This window comes from Rana temporaria, chromosome 3, assembly GCF_905171775.1.
Source record: "Rana temporaria chromosome 3, aRanTem1.1, whole genome shotgun sequence".
Taxonomy (NCBI): domain Eukaryota; kingdom Metazoa; phylum Chordata; class Amphibia; order Anura; family Ranidae; genus Rana; species Rana temporaria.
This window is the reverse complement of record NC_053491.1, coordinates 84904189-84922566: the sequence shown is the minus strand read 5'-3', so window position 1 is coordinate 84922566 and position 18378 is coordinate 84904189. Positions and strand designations below refer to the sequence as shown.

Genomic DNA, 18378 nt, shown 5'->3' with positions numbered 1-18378 from the left:
GGCTTACTGATCAACTTCCTGAGCTTATATGGTGAAGTATTATTGTTTTAATAATAAATTAATAGAAATAATACCCATCTGTACATTGTATTGATTTCTTGGGAAATACTGTGATTTGGGGCTAGATTCAGGTACGAGATACGACGGCGTATCTCCAGATACGCCGTCGTATATCTGAGTTGCGGCGTCGTATCTATGCGCCTGATTCTTAGAATCAGTTACGCATAGATTTGACTAAGATCCGACTGGCGTAAGTCTCTTACGCCGTCGTATCTTAGTTGCAATTTTACGCTGGCCACTAGGTGGCGCTTCAGTCGATTTACGCGAGGAATATGCTAATTGGATAGATACGCCGAACATAGGTACGCCCGGCGCATTTTTTTACGTCGTTTACATTAGGCTTTTTCTGGCATAAGGTTACTCCTGCTATATGAGGCGTACGCAATGTTAAGTATGGACGTCGTTCCCGTGTCGAATTTTTAAATTTTTACGTCGTTTGCGTAAGTTGTTCGCGAATAGGACTGTACGTAAGTTACGTTCACGTCTAAAGCATTGACGATTTGCGGCGGAATTTCGAGCATGCGCACTGGGATTCTTTCGCGAACAGCGCATGCCATGTCAAATACGTGGGGTCACACTAAATTTGAATGAAACACGCCTACATCATCCAAATTTGAATCAGGCGGGCTTACGCTGGAGCACATATGTTACGCCACCGTAACTTAGGGCGCACGTTCTTTCTGAATACAGAACTTGCGCCCTAATTTACGGCGGCATAACGTATCGGAGATACGTTACGCCCGCACAACATTACGCAGGGCTATCTGAATCTAGCCCTTAGTGTTTGGTATGGTTAATATTTATAAAAACACATTGTAGTCACACTGTAGGATATTTTATTGTCTTGCTATGCCTTTCTCTCATATTTAATTCTCTGAGTAAATGTGTCATTTATTATGCAAGTCCTTGAAAGATGATTTTGTTGGAAAAGCTTGACATTTTAAAGTTAATTCCAGGTTTGGAGCTGCTAAGTGGTGAATCTATTTAATATTTTTTCTGTGGCTGTGAACTCATTGAAGAGTGACAGTAGCCGGTGTCACCGACCCTTCATTCTGTTACTCCATGCCTCAGTAATCAATTAGGACTGTGTGCTATCACTGCTCGCTGTGGCATAAAGACATTTGACTAAATAAGAAAAGGCAATAGAAACCGGTTAGATTGTCGAGGAATGCATTTGTGTGAATTATATTACAATTCATTCTGTAGATGTTCTTTTATGGAACTTGCATTCCAGGAGGCGATGAGGAGCTAAATACTGCTGTGTGAGGCAGCAGTAGGTTGATAAGCTAGACAGCCTGTCATGGATTTGTGCTGCTGGGGTTTTCTAGATACTATTATATCATCTACAGTTCTACTGTATATGCTTTTCAGGTATTCAAGTAATTATATGTACCTTGACTGTGTAAATCACTCATGCTACTTCTATACATTTGTTACATCTACTAATAGCAGTATACAACTTTATTTATCCATTTGCAAAGTGCTAGTCCATTTGACCAGGCAACCTGTGCATTTTGTTCCATCGGGTTTATCTTGGTTAATAGACTTGATTTTGCAATAGAAAGTTTGTCTATGCCGGCCATTCTCAATCGGGATTTCATGGAACCCTAGAATTCCTCCAGCTGTTGACCTCCCATTTGATGGTACTTGTATAGTTCTGGGGTCAAAAGAGGCAGCCGAATTAACCCAATGATCTCCTTTGGCTGTCATGAGGGTGGAATTCTGACAATCACTGTAAGGAAGGCATTCTTTCCAGTAGCCATCAATGTAAGGCAGTGGTCATCAACCCTGTCCTCAGGGCCCTAACTAACAGGCCAGGTTTTATGTATTGCCTTGGGGAGATGCAGACTAGAATACTGCAATCACTGAGCAGCAAATGATATCACCTGTGATGTATTTCAGTTATCTTGCAAACCTGGCATGTTGGTACGCCCTGAGGACAGGTTTGATGACATTTTTCACACTGACCACCAATAGAATGATTTTAGCAAGGGTTCCTCAAGACCTGAATTCTTCTTCTCTTTTTTTTTTTTTTCTTGGTCTTTTTAAGAAAACCAAAATACTAATTATATATACAGTGATAAGTCCATGAGAACATCTAAAATATTAATGTTCAAATTCGTGAAGAAATCGAACATAAATAAAGTTCTTGAATATTTGTGTCTTGGTGATGGTGATGGTAAACAATTGAACACCGAAAGTGCACCTTCCACTGTGACCTTCCATGTCCTTTCACATGAAGCTGCAGTCAGAGACAGATAAGAAGTTGAAGGAGAAACTTCTGGAGAGATTGGACTTGGGAGCGAGAAACAAAGAGCACCACAAGTGTTGATACTTCCATCATCATTTTTATTTTTTTATTTTTTTTATTCAAAGGATGGCTTGTGTATGTATTACACCAATTCACGCTTTACTAGGCTCCTATAATGTGGAGTCTAGTCATCTGGTAAAGGCACAGTCTTTCTTTCTTTCTTTTTTACAGTGGAAGGTGCACTTTTGGTGTTCAATTGATTACCATCACTAAGACACAAATATTTACGAACTTTCTTTGTTGGATTTTTTCACTAATTTTAGCATTTAATATTTTAGATCTTCTCTAGCCACTGCCTTGACAGCTTAAAATTGCACTCCAGGAAAAGGGATAAATACACAATTTTAAAGTTAGGTATTTTTTATATGTAAAAAAAATTTTGAATTATTGCTGTTCAACCAGTCTTGTGATTTTACACTCATCTACCACACCACCCAGCCAGGCAGGTAAGTTATTTGGTGGTTCAGAAATTTTGGTTTTATGTCACCTTTTCAGTTCAACTTGCTAGCTGGGAATAATTTTGCATCATCACCTCTGTCCAGCTAGCTGGGATGTGATGCTTTTGTACTGCCTGTGCATGTCGGCACATACAGCATCATGTCAATTTTTAGCATACTCAGCAACCAGGAATAAGTTTCATCTATTGTAAATCTTTTCCTCACCAGTAGCAATGAGGAAAAAATAATAATTTTACAGTTGTAATGCATACAGCGTTGCCAAAATTGGTGTTTTATATCTGCCTGTTCACCTTTTTAGCTGTCAGCTCTTGGACCTCTACACAAAGTTGATGGACTCAAAGCTGTCCATTGGCAAGAAAATATTTTACCCCGTGAAAAATAGATATTTGTAACTGCCTGTTGTCATGAGTATAGCAAGTTAAAGCTGTGAGTTCTGCTGCCGATTTTAAAGGATTATTTTTCTTAACAGATTTAAAGAAAATTTTTTACATGCCAAAAGATTTATTCAATCATCTCTACTGATTTCATTGCTCTGCTTCACTTATCTCTCTCACTGAACCTAAATACTGCTGCATTATATTAACATGCTCAAATCTTATGTATCCACTGCCAAGATGGTTTATGGCCAGCATTGGGTCTTGTTATGAACGTGTAAATGTTGTTCATTGCTTTTTGTGCTTAGGATTTTCTTTGTGTTTTTCCTTACCACCTCCCAATGGGCCATTGCCATAAAAAATCCACTTGGGAAACCTGATACTCTGTGGACATTTAAAAACATTCTTGTTTAGAATGTGGCCAGGCCCTTTCCATTGATTATGCTGTCATTGGGCAGCACAGGTGACATGAAAAGAGCCGATGAAAATGGGAGCTCTGTACCCTGTGATTGCGGTGAACCAGTCGGGGACTACAAGTATTTAAACACAGACAGCCTTTCCCTTCCTCTCACGGAGGAGGAAGGAGAGGAAATGGCATGGGAATGAAAGAACCAATCCGAGGGGTGCTGCCTAACTTGTGATTGCTGTGATCCAATCACTGCGATCACAAGTGTAAATGTTGCCTGTGTTTTATACACAGTCGGCCCTAAACTTTCTCAACAGCGAAAAAAAGGAAGCCACATGGAGCTGATTTATGTGTACACAGGTTTCAATGTCAACCTGATATGTTCACTACCATCCTGCAGCAATTTTTTATTTTATGGTTGTAAATCCATAAATGGGGTCATAGCAGTGACGGAACACGTGTTAAAGGTACTAAATCATGGTGAATAAGGCAGAACTCTTGAAAGAATATCACATTTCTTAATTATAGGCAATACAGAACAGTCTATGCAATACTTTTAGTCTTGTAGCTTAAGGCATCCTTCACATACACAATTAAGCAAATGTCCTCACTTTGAAACTCATGCTCACAGAAGATTGGGGTTGTACACCAGATCAGTCTATTTGTACAGCAGGTACAGCCAGGAGTATTCAATTAGCTGGACAGGAAGCCTGTACAGATAAATGAGACTGTCACTGCCTGCAGCTGCTCGCATGTAATCGCAAACAGAGTGATTACCTATGATTAGGGGTGGATGTTCACCCCTGGCACAGAGAGTTTGTTTCCGGGGTAGCATATCTGTCCCTAACTGCAATGTCACTGATTTGCACTGGCTTACTGTCTGCTGCCGATCTGAACACCAGGCTGTACCTGCCACAAAAATACTAATCCAGTTTTTTTTTTATAGGCCTAATTGGCTGTGCACATGAGGCTTTAATTATTGTAATGGTAATCATGCATATGATAGGTAACTATTAAAAAAAATAAGGATGTTGAAGTCTTGAATCTGGAACCATGTTTTGGCTCTTCCAAGGACTCAAGACTTGAGTTTACATAGGTCATCTATTCCAGTCATGTCCTGACCATCCATTGTAATTAAAGTGATGCTAAAGTATCGGCCCCTATCCTCTTCTCGGGTCCCCCATTGATGTGTCTGGCCCCTCTTCTGCTGAGTGCCCACACAGTAAGCAGCTTGCTATGGAGCTGCGGCCCGGCCCTGACCCCTCTCTCTCTCTCTCTCTCTATTCATTAGCTTACTCACTTTAACAGCAATGGGAGCCAATGGAACCCTGCTGCTGTCTCAACCAATGAGGACAGGGAGTCCTAGACAGCCAAGCCTTTTGTGAAACATCGCTGGATCTAGATGGGGCTCAGGTAAGTATTGGAGGCACACAGAAGGTTTTTTTATCCTAATGCATAGAATACATTAAGATGAACCTTCTGATTTTAGAACCACTTTATATGGCCACTTGGAGCAGTTGTTCTGAGAGAAGGTTTTAAAATGACCTTGGTTGCAACACCCATGCATGCATGGCAGGAATGCCCACACAGCCTGTGATTGTGCTGCAGCAGTGTTTCAAGCTGTGGCCTGCATCTCAATTCCAGCATGTCTCCATTTCCAAAAGATTTTGTATAAAAAGGTGATCGACTTGAGGTGTCTCTACTTTCCAAAAAGGGGTCATTTGTCATTTTTGGGGTGTTTGATACATTTTGATTAGTATGGAAAACTTTATTTTTTCTCTTATTTCCTTTTTTATATTGTTAAAGAAATGCCCCTAAAAGAAGGCCCTGTCCACAACAAATGTTATAACGTTCATTTGTGTACAGTGTTTGGTGGCCGAGCAAGACTTTCAGTGCTTAAAATTGGCCTGGAATGGAAGGGGGTGTAACATGCTGGTATTGAAGTGGTTAATAAAAAGTGAGCTCTAGTTGCACCTTTTTTATGGCAACAGTCTGTAAAAGCATTATTGGCTTGAGAACGACATTTGGTTTGATTACATACAGTATGTGTAGCCAGCCTGTGTTTTTATATTGAATATCAGAGCTGTTTGTTTTTGTTGCTTTATAAACCTACAAGGTTCACTTGCCAAAAATAAGTGAATAGAAAATATAAAGGTATAAATTAAATGACCAAAAACCCTTCTGCTCTACATGCTTGTTCTGGTTTAGAACAAGTAGAAGTATTGTAGCCACTGGATAAGCTTGAAGCCTCGTACACACGCTCGGTTTTCTCGGCAAGAAAACTACTTGCAGAGCTTTCTTGCCGAGTAAACCGAGTGTGTGTACGAGGCTTTCAGGTTTCTCGTCAGGAAATCTGGCCAGAATCTCGACGAGAAAAATGGAGATCCTGCTCTCTATTTTCTCCTCGGCCTGTTTCCTGACGAGAAACCCAAGGGTGTGTATACTTACCTGTCGCTGTGGAAACCCACGCATGCTTGAAATGACTGATGCATGCGCGGTAGCTTCCATGACATAGGTAGGGTGAAGCAAGAAGGGGGCAACGCCATCGCATGCTCGTCGTACGCGATGACGTCACCACGTTCTTGCCTTTCAAAAGAACCGCGGTTCTTTTGAAAGGACTGTGTGTACACTCGGGCAGCAAGAGAGTCTTTCCAAGAATCTCGTCTGGAAAAGCAATGTTTTCTTTCCTGACAAGATTCTGGCCTGTGTGTACGAGGTCTTAGTCAGGATTTCAGAAGCATCCTTATCAGTGGCAACCCACATTATGTAACCATAACTTTGCCACAGCAGAATGTAAAGGGAATAAATAGAAATAAAAATAAATGTAAAAATTGTGAAATTAGTTTTACATTTTCTCTGCAATATGAAAATAGGCTTATGCCGCGTACACAATTCCGACAAGAAAACTTTGAATTTTTTTCCCAAGGAATGTTGGCTCAAACTTGTGTTGCATACACAATGTCACACAAAATTCCGACCGTCAAGAACTTGGTGACGTACAACACTACGATGAGCCGAGAAAAATTAAGTTCCATGCTTCTGAGCATGCGTCGACTTGATTCCGAGCATATGTGTTTTTTTGTGCGCCGACATTGCATACAGACGTTTGGAATTTACAGCAAGAACTTTTCTTGTCGGAAAAATTGAGAACCAGCTCTCAAATTTTTGCTGTCGGAAATTCCGACAGAAAAAGTCCAATGGAGCCTACACATGGTCGAAATTTCCGACCAAAGCTCACATCAAACTTTTCTTGCCGGAAATTCCGACCGTGTGTACGCGGCATTAGGCTGGCCATAAACCGTTTGAATCTCGGCTGGTTCAGCAGGAACCGGTCAAGATTCTAACCATGTATGGGCAGGCTGAATGTACCAAGTTGATCAATCGATCAACTTCGGTACAGCCAGCCTGCTGGATCTTGCATGTGTTTATAGCTACGTGGCTGGATATAACTGCTAGCAATAATCGCTGCCTTTTCCCGGAAGAGGTGGCTTCCCTCACTGGGAATACAACTCGGCAGGAGGGATTCCCCTGTCAATACTGTCTGTGTTGATGGGAAATCGAGCCAATTTCTTTTCTGCAACTGTGGTTGCAGGAAAGAAATATGCATCATGTATGTCTTGCTTTAGTTACATATGTGGGAAGGTTGATAGACTAGTCCATACAGCTCTGTGTGTGTGTGTGTGTGTGTGTGTGTGTGTGTGTGTGTGTGTTTTTATTATTTTATTTATTGCATTTCCCATATCCTGTATATTGCGTTTGCTAAGATTGGCAATCTAAGTTTTTTTTTTTTTTTTTTTTTTTTTAAAACCATCGATCATTAGTTTACCTATTACATTCCTATAGGCCTCATCTTTCTGGGAAGAATATTTCTGTTGCCTCTTTATCCTTGAAACTTGGTGTTTAGAGAATAGCTAAGAAAGATCTGTGATTTATTTTTCACCTAATAACTTGTTTATTGAAGTATTTGGTCTGGTTTATTAAGTATATTAAATTGTTTTATCATAATATTCCCATAGGTAGTCATTGTTGAAGACTATGCAGACCCTTTTGATGCCAAACAGGGTCCAGGGAACCAGGCAACAGCAGAAACCGTAACCGAGAATGATGGCTACATGGAACCCTATGAAGCTCAAAAAATGATGGCAGGTGAGAACTACAACTAGTATGTTCAATCCTTATACATATGTAATAACCTGTTGTAGTTACATGACATTTGGCTCCAGCAGAGGTAATACAAAACAGTTTGGAGAGGCCAGTAAATCTTTTCTTCTATGCCTTTGATCAAAGGAAAATGCTGTGGAGGAAAAAATGCTTTCTTTTAATCTTGTAATATTTTATTTAGCATAGAAAATGTAAGCCTGTCTGTGAAATAGTTCTAATATGCATAGTTTCCATTTACTTTATCACATGAATTTAGAATGAAGTACAAGGTTAAAAGCTTTATTCTTGTAAACTAATATCTAGAATAAACAGTTTAAATTATTAATGGCTTGTTGATCCTCTCTGCCATTTTATATTTATACATCAAATTGTGTGTAGAAGAAGACTTTTAAATTCGAGGATTCATTTATTTATTTTTTTAAAGATGGCACATAATGTAATGAGGTGTTAACATTTCTTTTGTTTACAGAATGGGGTGGCAATCCTTTTATTTTAATTGGTGTTAACCAACTTGTGAAAATCTTAAATCATTTTGCCCGTTTTACATGTTTGATTCATTGATCTGTATATTCTTATAGAAAAGGGAGAATCTGGTGCCTGTGTGCATGGAGATTTTTACATTAAAGCGGTGTTAATGATGTACAGTAAACCAGTCTTTTTAAACCAGGGTTGAGTAGAATTCTTCTAGAGATTGCTAGTGATTCCTTGAGCACTGGGCTAAGTTTCCTCCTTGACAGTACCTCTGTTGTGCCGCCACCTTTGCCACAAGGCAGATACAGCAGTTGGGGATAATTGGGCATCCTCTCACGTTTCTTTTAGCTGTCTGCAAGAGGGTCATTCTTCCTACTAACCTCCAGTGTAAGGGGCTCTTCTGCCACTGACCCACCTCATGACCATTAATGTAAGCGGGAACTACACTGGCCGCTAATGTAAGGGTTGTTCCATCTGGTTCCCAATGTAACGAACAATACATTGATCACTAATGTAAAGACATTCTTCTGCTGCCTTCCAGTGTAAAAGGGTTCCAGTCCCACTGACCACTAATGTAAAGGAGCAACTCTGACATTATTAAGGGGTCTTTTCCCACTGATGACAAATATATGGGAGTAGTTCTACCACTGATTTATCAGTGTGAGGGTGCCTTTCTTCCACTGATTACCAATGTAAGGGGGCCCTTGTCCCACTTGAAATCATTGAAACAGGGCCCCGCTGCTACTGACCATCAAAGTATGGGGATGGTACAATTTTCACTGTCTGTTTTTCTACCAGTTAAAAAAATATATGTTTAATTTTAGGATTGTTACAAAAATTTTATCTAGAGAAGGGTAGTGTTAAAAATTAATCCACTCTTGACATCAAATGCCACAAATGCACTACCTGTAATATATCCTGAGGTGGATATAATTTTTTTTAGCAGGGGTTCCATGAGACGTGAAAAAATGATTTCAAGGGTTCCTCCATGGTAAAAATATTATGAAGAATGAGTTTGACCTAGATGTTATGAGCTTGCTACATTGCTTGTAACTAGCACAGCCCATATGATGAAGATACTTTGGATTACAAGGAGCCTAACTCTAAGAGAAGACTATATATGCATGGATGACTTCCAGCCTACACACAGTTGAAGATGTCACAACCAAGATGTCAGCATTCATTACCATGAAAACGTTTGCAAGATAAGGCAGCAAGTGGCCATACATCCTGAACATAGACGCTGAACATGGCTCTTTCATTTGCAGGATGAAGACAAGTTTTCCATTCCCAGAGAATACCACAAGACAGGTGCACACCACTTAATAAACTGGTTACTCCATACATGAACACACACTAATCTGTGTGAATGAATTATTAAATATATTTCTACTATATATCAAACTAATCCTTCGGAGCACTGTATTTACCCTGTGCCAAATATGAAGACAATCATTTTACGCTATGGAATAAGTTACCAGTTACATGATTGTGAAAGTTAAACTTCTTAAGAAACCACTAAATACATACTAATTCCACCACAAAACAATGTGTTATATCCTAATTGCAAACATGTACTCATCTGATAAATACTTAATGAAAAAGATGACAAACCAAGATTATGCTCAGCAGCTACAAAATATATTATCAACTAGTTCATGAATATGCATATAATCGGTGCACTAACTTTTTGATTATACGCAATAAATCCTTCAAAAATGTACCAAGTCACATAAGGGGGAATAAATATTTAATGGCACAATAAATGAAAAATATAACACATAACGGCGCACATAAATTGACTAAAACTGGTAGAGTTGACCAAGCATTGATACCTCCCACCCTGGACTGCAAAACTGTGGCGACAACTTAGGAGTAATACGATTATCTCAATTAGTAAACTGTCAAACTGTGCAATTGGACAATGTATAGTGTTGTCAGTGACTTACAGTGAATAAGTACTTCATTTGTGGCTAGAGCTGCAAAGGCATAGATCACAACGAATGCCTGGTATGCTCCAATATCATGACCAGTTGGCTTATCAGCATACAGAAAACATAAAGGTTATAATTACTTTTTTTTAGGGGGGGGGGTATATATGTTACAGCAAGATCAGTGTTTCTTCTGACAGACAGCAGTAGAATAAAAAAAGTGAAGGAAAAGGTGCACTTTTAAGATGCTTCCCCAGCCTCGCTTTGAACCTGCATGCTACTGATCGTGGATCAGAGTTCAAGTGTCTCTACTGGATGCTCCAGCATAATGTACCAAAATGACCCTTTTGCTTTTAAAATTTCAACGGCTAAATACACAGTTAAAATATAAATGTGTGTACTGTTTAACCTGCTAGTGAATTTTAAATTTTTGCCAGTCTTGTCGTATCCAAACCTCTGGTAGCTGCTAAGGTTTAGAACCCCCTGTCAAGTTTGTATTGCCTGTATCCCACTAGGGAGTTTCAGCCATTCTGAATGTCTTGTTTGTTCATTTGTACCGAAAATAAAGAAATAAAAATTAGGGCTGCAACTAACGATTATTTTCATAATCGATTAGTTGGTCGATTATTGTTTCGATTAATCGGATAATTTTTTTTGGGGGCCAATTTGTTGTTGGATAGATTACAAAACACAAATTGCCGTAAAAACACATTACACGCTTTACATGCTTTTCTGCAGCTTCTCCATTGAAGTATATTGAACCAAAAAAAAAAAAAAAAGCACTGTTTTTTGCGTTAAGTCCTTGCCCTTTCCAAATACACAGCAGCTGAAAAAAAAACATGGATGTGAACGTGTCCCATAGGAAAACATGTAAATGAACTGTAGTGTGTTTCTGCAAAAAACACCCAAAAACATAGGTATAAACCCAGTCCTGAGATGTTAAGTAACATAATGGGGTTAAAAAAACAAAAATAAATACGAAAAGAGCAAATAATCACTACTGTAAGGGGTTCATTTTTTTTTTTACTCTGGGACAGTGAAAGTAATATTTACAGTAGCAATTTGCTTTTTTGTACTATAAAGGGCTCATTTTTTTTTAACCCCATTATGTTACTGGCCGATTAATCGATTATGAAAATTGTAATTGATTAATTTCATAATCAATTGGATGTAGATTAATCGATTAGTTGTTTCGGCCCTAATCAAAATGTTAGTTTTAGAGTGGCATTCCCCTTACCCTTTCCATTTCATCCATGCCAGGAAGTGAAGAGAAATCTCCCCCAATTTTATCCCGGCTGCATAAACTAATTTGACAGAAGAAAAAGTACAGCATGCATTTTTCCTTCCCACTTTCTTGTTAAGCGCTCTGCATTGTATTTTTTATTTTTTGTTGCTTTTACAATTAAAGAATAATTACATCTTTATGTGAATAATGAAATTACTGTTCAGTTTTTCCCTGTACCTATCCGAGTCAATGCCAGCTGCTTACATGGCTGGAAATATATTCTTTCTATATACACAAGAGTCTCTAAAATGTTTAATACAAAACATGAGTAATATGGGCAAGGGTGTTAACTGGTCCCTACTCTATCCAAAATGGGGTAAAACTTTGATTACACGCACATACACCTGAAGTGGAAACGTATGTGTATCGCCTGTCTAGTTGTACATTTTTTTTTATTTGAATAGTTTGTGTAATGTTTATCCCGCTAAAGAGGAACTGCAGTCTGCTCACATTCTGAAGCTTCCCTCTTTGCATATTTTACATATACTATGATTCTGTACTTGCCAAATATGCTGCAGAAATCTCCCTCCACTGAGTCTGGCTGAACCATGTTTAACTGTGGATAGCTGAAGCTGCTGCCTGTTCACTTCCTGGATCTACACAAAGGCACAACCCCACTTCTGCAGACCTGCAGCTCGCATTGGCCCTCTTATGACTCACCCCCCCTTTCCTGGCAAAACTCCCACGAGAGAGAGTGCTGTGCATGATGTCATAAGCCTAGGCTTTTACTACTGAAGGTCTGCTTTAACTGAAGGCTGCTGCCCTGATTGGCTGTCTTCCAGCGCTGTGAAGTTTAACAATCACTGCTACAGGAAAATAATTAAAAATGCTTTTACTTTCCAAATTTGTATTGCTATACTTCCACATTGCATCGCCTTCTGTAAATGGGAAGTGAAGCAGTTGAAATACAGTATTCCCTTGCACATTTTGCAGATGTGATGTATTGGGGAAGTACAGTAATATGAGTTCTGTGAATGGCGTTAATAATTTTTAACACACTTTTGGGAAACCATATTGGCCCAGTTGCCTAGATAACCTGACATAAAAGGTACCATTTGCATCTAAAAGAAAAAACAGTGGTGTCTTATTTCATAAGACATGCATATTACTCTTGTGTATATAGAAAGAATATATTTCCAGCCATGTTAGCAGCTGGCATTGACTCGGATAGGTACAGGGAACAACTGAACAGTAATTTCATTATTCTCATAAAGATGTAATTATTCTTTAATTGTAAAAGCAACAAAAAATAAAAAATCCAATGCAGAGTGCTTAACAAGAAAGTGGGAAGGAGAATGCATGCTGTACTTTTTTCTTCTGTCAAATTAGTTTATGCAGCCTGGATAAAATTTCAGCTTTCAATTAGTTGAATATATCTTTTGAGATTCCGGTAATTCCCTTTGCTGCCCATTTTCCTCTTATTAGAATGTCCTCAGCATTTACTGGCCCTCTGATTGGGCAGTCTGTCACCTCTAAAAAGTGTTACTCAGCTGAATGGTGAGGAGCCACCAGCTGTGCTTGGAATTAACAATATCCCAGGATCCTTGCAAAGCAGAATGTGCCACTTGCTGAACACTGAGGTTTTATTAACTCGTAACCAATTTGATGGGTTATGAAGTGGTAGCAAAAATATAGCCAAGATTTTGATATTTAAGGATATTTTTTTTTCTACACTAGTTTTTCAACATGTATTCATCAGAATAAGTATTTTACCATAAAATGTATTGATTCTTGAATGTGCATCACTGTGATTTGTTGCCCTGTTATTGACAATCTGCAATTTGAATCTTGTATAGCAAGCTATATGGGGGAACTTTACATTTGTAGAGATGCATTAATGTTAATATGCTTTAACCACCCACTGTATTACTGTATTTACCATTGTAGTAAAATGGCCATTTGGGAGACTTGCTGTTCTGATCTTGGGCATTTGAAAACATCCTTACTACAGAGGCACCAAGCATGCTCCCAATGCCTATGATCCTGCTTTTATTAAACGGCTCAGATCACAGCAAAATGCACCGAGCCTATCCAGTGTGTCTGTGTCCTTCTGATCATTTTGACAGCCAATCAATATGATCACAGATGTATATGTAGCACTGAACCCCGAAGGAGCTGCTGGTTTAATTTGGGCCTGCACTCTACTATTAAACCCCACTAACTTGGCTCAATCCCCTTGGCACAGCTGTGATGCAATGCAATACAATACAATGTAAGACAATACAAAATACCTGTATTATAACCCCAGGATCCACTGACTGCACTTGGAGTGAGAAAAACAGTACGCCACAACAACTGTATACTTAACCAGAGGTATATTTTACTGTGAAATATGCAAATAAGTGATTACAGTAATTGTGCTGTCATCCCAACGTAAGACGACAGCACAATTGATTTAAACATAAGCTATTTGAAAACAGTATACATAAACATTTTATACCTGGGAGCTCCCCCTACTTTATTAGCTATGCGTGAGATCTCACTTAAAGTACTTGGTCTTGGATCTTCTTTTCTTCGCTAGCTAAAGTGATTTGTAATCCACAGTTTTGATGAGTCAAATTGAAGTGAAAATGCTCCTGGTGTAACTGCAACAACTATTTTAAAATCGCTTGAAACGTCAAATTAGATAGGCCTCAAGCCTTCTCAGTTTCAGTTCCTCTGCTCCTCTGTGGAACTATAAATCCCAGTGAGGCCTGTATATGAGTCTAACTGTGTGTAAACTTAGCAAACCGTGGGTCGTGACCCACTCACCCACTGGATCGGAGCTCCGGGTAGTAACTTTTGTTCAGGGTCCTGTGACTGCAACTTGCTTCTCCGTCAGCTCTGTTCAGCTCCGCTGCATGGATCCGGTTCTCTGATGCTCGGATGAGTGTCTCTCGGTCTCTGCAATCCGGCCACTGTCCTCTAGCTCTCTGAGCTCCGCCTTCGCTGCCCAGCAGCTCGGCATCAGCATCCAGAAGGCTTTTGTTTACACTCCTGTCTCCCCTCGTCTCCAAGGCAACCAAAATCCTCAACAAAACATCTCTCTGCATTACCAGTATTTGGGTCTCTCCTCGTCTCCAAGGCAACCAAAATCCTCAACAAAACATCTCTCTGCATTACCAGTATTTGGTCACTAGCTCCAAATACTTAAACATAGCAATGTCCATAGACGTTGTATTAAAGTATGCAAACACACATCAATATACAAGAATGTCAGCGCTACACATACACTTGTTTTTACTTTGGAGAACCCTCCCTTTCCTCTCACAAGTGATCACCTGCATTTAGTCTGCATTGCTTTGTCAGGTTTGTAATAGGTTAAGGGCCCGCTCAAACCCGTTGGTATACATTTTGGTGAGCATAATGTACGCTCACTGGTGTGTGTTGTGCATTGCACTTTGTTGTTGCAACACATCACAGTATTTGAAAGTAAACAATTACATTTAATGCTGTGCACAACAACATGTTGCAACATGCTCATATGCATTGTAACTTTTATAAAAGTACAGGGTCTCCATTTTCGTAACACACACCATTGCACTTGTATGGTATAAACCGGGCACATGAGAGTTTTTGTTCGTTCACTGTCCTTGCGTTGAGCCTGCAAAGTGACTGAAATGCCACCAGACACAACTTTTATCTGGATGACCTCCTTCACCCCAATATAATACATTTTGGTACAAAGCCTATATGCATTTGATTTAGATTTCTTTTTTTTTTCCCAACCAAAAGTGAAAAAATGGCTTAATGAAAGAAAAAAATAAAAGAAAAATGTAGTGTTTTTTTTCCTTATCGGTGGTTATTAAAATACTACTAAAAGAAAACTCAATCTGTCCCAAACCTTTTATATAAAGTTGATTTATTAGCCAATAAATGTGCATTCTACCACCACAGCACTGAAAATGGCCTGGAAAGGAGAGTGTAACATGCTGGTATTAAGGTTAGGGAATCTTCTCTGATTTCCAAGGTCACTGGTTGCCAGGTTTCTAGGTCCTCTTTCAATAGCTCTCCTAAATGCTCACATACCTCAAATGCCAAAAACTACACAAAAACGAATCCATTTTATTCTCACAGGAGCCAAGCTTACAATTGCCATAGCGTGGAAGAAACCTAAACCTTCTTTCTTGGAAGCCAAAAAAAAATATATCTTGGATAATGACTCACGAAAAGCTAGCTAGTATTCTAAACTGGTACTGGTCCGAAATTGAAAAACCTTTGGGAACCTTGGGCTAGATATGTAGCAATCTCTCTTACCCAGGGTGCTCCCCAGGTTCCTAAATAACTCTTAAGTTAGGCATGTTTCCTATTCCCCCCCCCCTGCTTTTTATTTTTTCCCTCCTATAGGGATTTCCTGTGATGTTCTGAGGGAGACCTATCTCCCCCCCCCCCCCTTTTTTACTTTCTGATTATACATAGAAATGATGGATAAAATATCCTCTTCCATAGATAAGGCCAATCTCTTTTTAGCCTGGCTATTCCGGAGATCTTTAAGTAAAACTGCAAGTATGGTGAGAGGTTTCCTCCCCTGGTGCAGTAAGTTCCCGATAAGGGGCACCAGGAGGACAGAAATGCCTTTTATCAGTTGGCCTATGTAGGAGAAACTTCTCTTTGTTAAATAATTAATATGAAGAATTTACAAATCTAAAACTACATCTGATATGTCTTTATTTATCTACAAAATAGTAGTTCTTCTAAGAGGTCATCTACCAGATTTTAGTCATAATGAGATGTACCGCAATGTACTGAATTGTAATTGTAATTTTCTGAAAATAAAATATTTTGAAAGAAAGGTGGTTGGGGGAAAATGTGCCCAATTTTAAATAAAATTATTTTTAGAAACTAGGAACTTTTTTAGGTTCCTGAATATAACCAACTAATGATCAGCTTCACCCAAAACTAGCATTTGTATATTACATGGTTACAGACAAGTTAAGACATGCTGGTTCCGTATATCTTGTGGCAATCTCTCATATATGTTGAGGGCAGGAATGCTACAAAGACAAATGATGTTCTCCATTAAGTAGAGTACACTGAAAATAAAGGGTACAAGTACCTTGTGCCTCATCAACCATGTGTGACAAATAGAAGAAAGGGTCATTTTAAAACTTACATCAGAGACACTTGGCTTATCAAGATATTGTAATTTAGCGGTGGCCCTCCATGTGAGCATTCTGCTTAAAACTGGAATAGTCACTTATTGGAAAGTGCGCGTGACAAAGTAGAAGGCATTCCTGAAATGCATTGCTTGGTGACAAGAGCTCCAGAAGTGGATTCTGTAGATTATACTACTCGGCTCAGAGACTTCAGCAGCTACTAACACTGTAGCGGCTGACTTTTAATAAGGACACTTACCTGTCCTAGCCGCCAGCGATGTCTGCCCCCGCCGAGGCTGATCATCGATCCTAGCAGCTCCAAGCGCCACCACCCACAGAAAGGGAAACGGGTAGTGAAGCGGTATGGCTTCACTGCCCATTTCCTACTGCGCATGCACAAGCAGCGCAGCGCTTTGTGAATGGGCCGGCTGTTTTCTGGGACACACAGTTCCCAGAATGCAGCGCGCCCCATTTACAAGAAGACACCCAGTGTAGGAGGAGGAAGAGAATCCACCGCGGTGGATGAAGAGGCAGATTTGGCACTTCCGAATAGCAACAGCTATTTAGGGTGAGTACATTTTTTTTTTTTTTTTTTTTTGTGGTGGAATATTTTTTTTCAGGTGGAACCTCCACTTTCACTTAAAGCAAAGGTTCACCCTAAAAAACAACTATGCACCATCCCATCCAGCATACTAGCATCAGCTACACTATGCCTTTTTTTTGCGCTGTACTTATCGTTTAATCCTTCCTTTTCGTTTCAGACTCCCGCGGGGAGTAGGCGTTCCTATGAAGAGGGGAACATGATTAACTTCCGGCTATGGCACGTCACGCATTCCGAAAATAGCCGGAGTAGGACTCTGCTCTTCACGGCGCTATATGGCGCCTGCGCACAGACTAGGAGCTGACTGCGCAGGCGCCGTATATATCAGAGTCCTATTTCGGCTATTTTCATAACGCGTGATGCGCCATAGCCGGACGTCAATCATGTTCCCCTCTTCATAGGAACGCCTAATTCCCCGCCGGAGTCTGAAACGAAACTGAACGATTAAACGGTAAGTACAGCGCAAAAAAAAAAGGCATACTGTAGCTGACGCTAGTATGCTGGATAAGATGGTAGATAAATACATTTTTTTTTTTAGGGTGAACCCCCGCTTTAAATCAGAAAATCTAAAGCATTCTCTGAATGGCGCCTGTGCTGTGAATAAATGACTCCTGTGTTCAGAATGCAGCAGGACTTGAGAGCAGGTGGAGATCATTAGAGCAACATTGTCTATCTCAGTAATTTCCAGCTTCCAGGGGCATTGCCCCGATTATGGTATGTACATCGATACATTTTGTCCAAGCTGGACCAATATAACTGTGCAATTTTTTTCCCTCTCTCTCCCTCCATATTTTTTTTTCTTTTATATACACATGACAAATGTGGCTTGGAGTTCAGATTTTATTCTTTAATATACCCATGTGTCTTTTTATAATATTTCAAAACATTTGTAATATAAATCAACAACCATAGTAATGATCCGAATATCGTACGAAAAATGTTGTCCGAGAAAGAATCGTACGATAATCGGATCGTTGGTACAGAGCTTTCGAGAGCCGATCATGACGGTTCATCCGATATTATTATTTTCAGATATGCACCAAAATTTTCCTCGTACGATGCCAGATCATACGATTTTCGTTTAGTCAGTACAGTTGTCCGAAAATACAATACAAATGCATGACATCACTTATGTTTTTTCTCTAATGTACGAGGATTTCCGTGACTTTAATAACCCATTTAATGTCTACTTGTGACTATTAAGCGAAAAAATGTGTACGATCAGTCGTACGATATTCGGATCGT

General features: G+C 39.5%; 1 protein-coding gene across 4 annotated transcripts in view; it reads left to right on the top strand.

Annotated features, from left to right (window-relative positions):
- Positions 1-18378, top strand: part of SHF (Src homology 2 domain containing F) — a 322209-nt gene that overhangs the window by 67906 nt on the left and 235925 nt on the right. For all 4 annotated transcript variants that reach the window (XM_040342834.1, XM_040342835.1, XM_040342836.1 and 1 more), the window contains exon 2: positions 7626-7755. In XM_040342834.1, the coding sequence (XP_040198768.1) occupies positions 7626-7755 (130 nt within the window). The remainder of the gene's footprint in view (positions 1-7625; positions 7756-18378) is intronic.